Source organism: Opisthorchis viverrini, assembly GCF_000715545.1.
Source record: "Opisthorchis viverrini unplaced genomic scaffold opera_v5_74, whole genome shotgun sequence".
NCBI lineage: Eukaryota > Metazoa > Platyhelminthes > Trematoda > Opisthorchiida > Opisthorchiidae > Opisthorchis > Opisthorchis viverrini.
In genome coordinates this window covers 1,560,162-1,563,513 of record NW_008751731.1, presented here as the reverse complement: position 1 = coordinate 1,563,513, position 3,352 = coordinate 1,560,162, and the positions used below count along the sequence as shown (strand labels likewise).

Here is a 3,352-nt window from a genome sequence, read left to right as displayed (position 1 = left end):
GCAGGCACCTCGGAATGATTGTGTTAAGCTAGCACTAAGTCCCTTCCCCGACCACCTTTATTCTTTTCTTTATAATAAGGCTTTCAAATAAGTCATGGTTGTACGGCAGTGAAGCATTGGTGTTGAACACTGATGTCATGCTGTCGTTGATGATGATGATGACGACTCAGTCAGTTCGCCGTCGTGCAGTCTAGCGATGTTGTGTGCCCGTATACTACGCAGAGTAGTTGCATAATCGCACAGATAAACATACGCAGCGACATGCTGTCGTTGATGATGATGATGACGACACCATCAGTTCGCCGTCGTGCAGTCTAGCGATGTTGTGTGCCCGTATACTACGGAGAGTAGTTGCATAATCGCACAGATAAACATGTGCACGCAGCGACTCAGGATGCTTCTAATGACCCACCGTATCATTTCGCTTCACAGCGACGCACCGACAATATCACTACGACTGACCGTGAAATATTTGCAGCCTGACTGCTCAAATCCGGGAACAAATAACGGCCACAAAGAAGGCAACCTGACACTGCCCCTTTTCAAAGACAACAAACAAAGTGAAAACTGGATGACACATTTAACCATTGGATTATTTTGCCCAATTTAAACACACTGACCGTCGCAGCTTTGGCTTTTCAATTACGCACCATCACCGCCACCACAGGAGGTACCGGCAGCAACTGTAGAGCGAAGGGACGTTGGCAAGTAATGACGGAAAGTAAAACCGTTCAGCTGTAGCACCCTTTCGGTGCCTAGCTGCCATGCCACCCAAAGGAAGTACGAGGGCTGGGATACTGCCAGGTTGCTCAAGCCTAGACAGGGGAAGTCGAGAGGCAGAGGTTGGGTTCGAACCACGGACCTTCCGGTCAGTAAATTCGCGCTCTAACCACTTGGGCCATCTGACAGTACTATGAGAGGAGTGCACCGACTTTTGCGGGAGCCCAAGAAAAACACGTAAGGGACGGAAGATCGTACAGTGTTTCGCTAATGGTTTAACTAAGGCATTTTGCGTCGAAATAATGGAAGGCAAAGACTTTCTACAAGAAAAAACATCGCACTGAAGAGTTCAATTGCCTTCTCGCCTTGTCTGCCCGACATTTACCTCCTCGGAAGAGTAGTGTTGGACAGCATTTTCATCAAACGACCGAGGGCATTACTGTTACTAAGAAATATGGGCTCCGTTTGCTTCAAAATCCCATCAACTCTCACCAAATTTTCCTACCACGGTAAGCATTCATCAGACGAGTAAATGTGTGTTATCTGGGGGGATGTTGGTTACTGTTGTTTAGTTCTCTGAGCTGGGTAGTCGGTTGCAAGCAAACTGATCAAACCAGCAAACAGCTAAACGAATGTATGGCATGCACTGCCCGTTCTGCGCAATTCCACTTAAGGGTAAACGTGGTCGGAAAACTGGTGTAAACCGACTTTTTTGTTCACTTGGAAGGAACGGCGCTTTTGTAGGGGGGGGCTGGTGTAAACCGACTTTTTTGTTCACTTGGAAGGAACGGCTGCTTTCGTAGGGGGGGGAGGTGACGACGTACACAGAAACAACATAGGAACCATACACCATATCATTTCAAGAAGTGATCTAGAAATATAAGACCTACTTTGACAAGACCTTGACGATTCGCCAACATATTGGAAGGCTTGACATCCCGGTGAATGATGCTTTTCTCCCGGCGAAGAAACTGTAAGCCAGTGACGACTCGTTGAGTCATATAAGCCAGAAGCGATTCGGGGATTGACTTGTTCGCCCCATACACCTACGTTCAGGGAGGGAAAATGTACGGAGGAAGAACTCCAGAAGAAGGATGGAATATGCTGCGAAATGTAATTGGATTACAAAACCAAATAACAATAGTTGTTCCGTTAGAACCCTCACCATACTGTTCTGAGGGAATTGCCATGATTAGTCCAGAGTGGAAGTAATGGCCTCGAGTTTCGAGGGGAAATTGGCAGTGCTCCGTTGGGTGAGTGTGCTCGCGAGAGGCAAGGCGAGCGCAGCACCACTGGTGTGATTGCATAAGTTTGCGGTATATGAATCACCAGGTCTGGCGCCACCTGTTCAAGGGGTCCTGACAGGCGAGACAATCGACCGGCACAACAAGAATGGTGACCAAGTCGTCATTCGAAGAGTCAACTTGTCTACCTCTTTCAACGTGATTACTCGCACACACTAGCGGGGTAGTCAAATATAGGATATTCGACACTGAAAACCGGTATGACCGAGAATATGTAGTTTTGATAGGTTCTCATAAGAGCGAAGTTCGAGTTCTGGCATATACTCTTCGGACTAATCACACCAGGACTTGATGAGGACTGTCTCAAGGGAATGGATATGGATGCAAATGTTGCCAATACTGTAAACACTCTAAACATAAAAGATGAATACGATGACATTGATCCAACAGTAACATCAAATCGGTGCCTAGCTACCAAACGGGAGCACAAAGGCTGAAATACTACCCTAGCCTATACTAGAGTAGCCTGGGTTGGGTTTGAACAACGGGCCTGCCGGCCCGTAGATTTACGCCTTAACCATTGAGATTTATCGAGCTCCAGGATAGAAGGCAATGCCCAATAAGATAAGCGGGACAGGTCGATACCCCACACGTCGGCAGCAGGATGTCCAGTAACAGCAAAAACATGGAAGCAAACGCCTACCGGAGTCAAGACAAATGTTCATATGGAAAATTATATAGTCCCTGCATAGACGTAATACACTAGTCGTAAGGTTGCTGAAAAATGTTAGACAACCCACGACCGGTTTCGCCCTTCTTGGGGCTGTACATGTATCGCGATATCTCGAATATCGTACCAACTGAAACATGAAGCAGCCTGGTGCTGTATATTCGGCTGCTTAAAAACAGCATAAAAGAGAGATTCCGCTGGATTACAGGTGAGTCTCCCGCAAAGCCTAATTGGGTTGCAGATGAGTGTATTTTGCTAACATAGTCCCCTGGTTAACAGCACAGTCCTAGGAACCATTCCGACTTGATAAAGAAACCAAAACATCGTAGTAAACATCAAAGATAATTCAGTAATTGGTGTTTAGAGATTCCTTAGTCGTAGGAAACCATGTGGAGACGGCTAGAGGTCGGAGATATTGAAATAGACTTACTTGCGCGCGAAGGTTTTCCAGGGATGTATCCATAAGTTCCATAAGAATAAAAACCTCCGAGTCATGGATCAGACCCCCGTAACACATGAGCACACAAGGACTTGTGGTTTGATAGCCAACTTCGAGCTCCCTTTGAATTTGAGAGCGGTTCACGTGTTCGTTGAGTAGTGTGATCAACTTAACAGCTAGAATTCGTTGGGTTGGGCGGTGAAGCATCTTTTCCACACG

General features: G+C 46.6%; 1 protein-coding gene across 1 annotated transcript in view; it reads right to left on the bottom strand.

Moving 5' to 3' along the window:
• T265_04523 (hypothetical protein) overlaps window positions 1–3,352 on the bottom strand; it is a gene marked incomplete at both ends in the record, with an annotated part of 16,376 nt that overhangs the window by 10,920 nt on the left and 2,104 nt on the right. Inside the window, 2 exons of the mRNA XM_009169278.1 lie at window positions 1,611–1,766; window positions 3,125–3,309. Of these exons, the coding sequence (XP_009167542.1) occupies window positions 1,611–1,766; window positions 3,125–3,309 (341 nt within the window). The remainder of the gene's footprint in view (window positions 1–1,610; window positions 1,767–3,124; window positions 3,310–3,352) is intronic.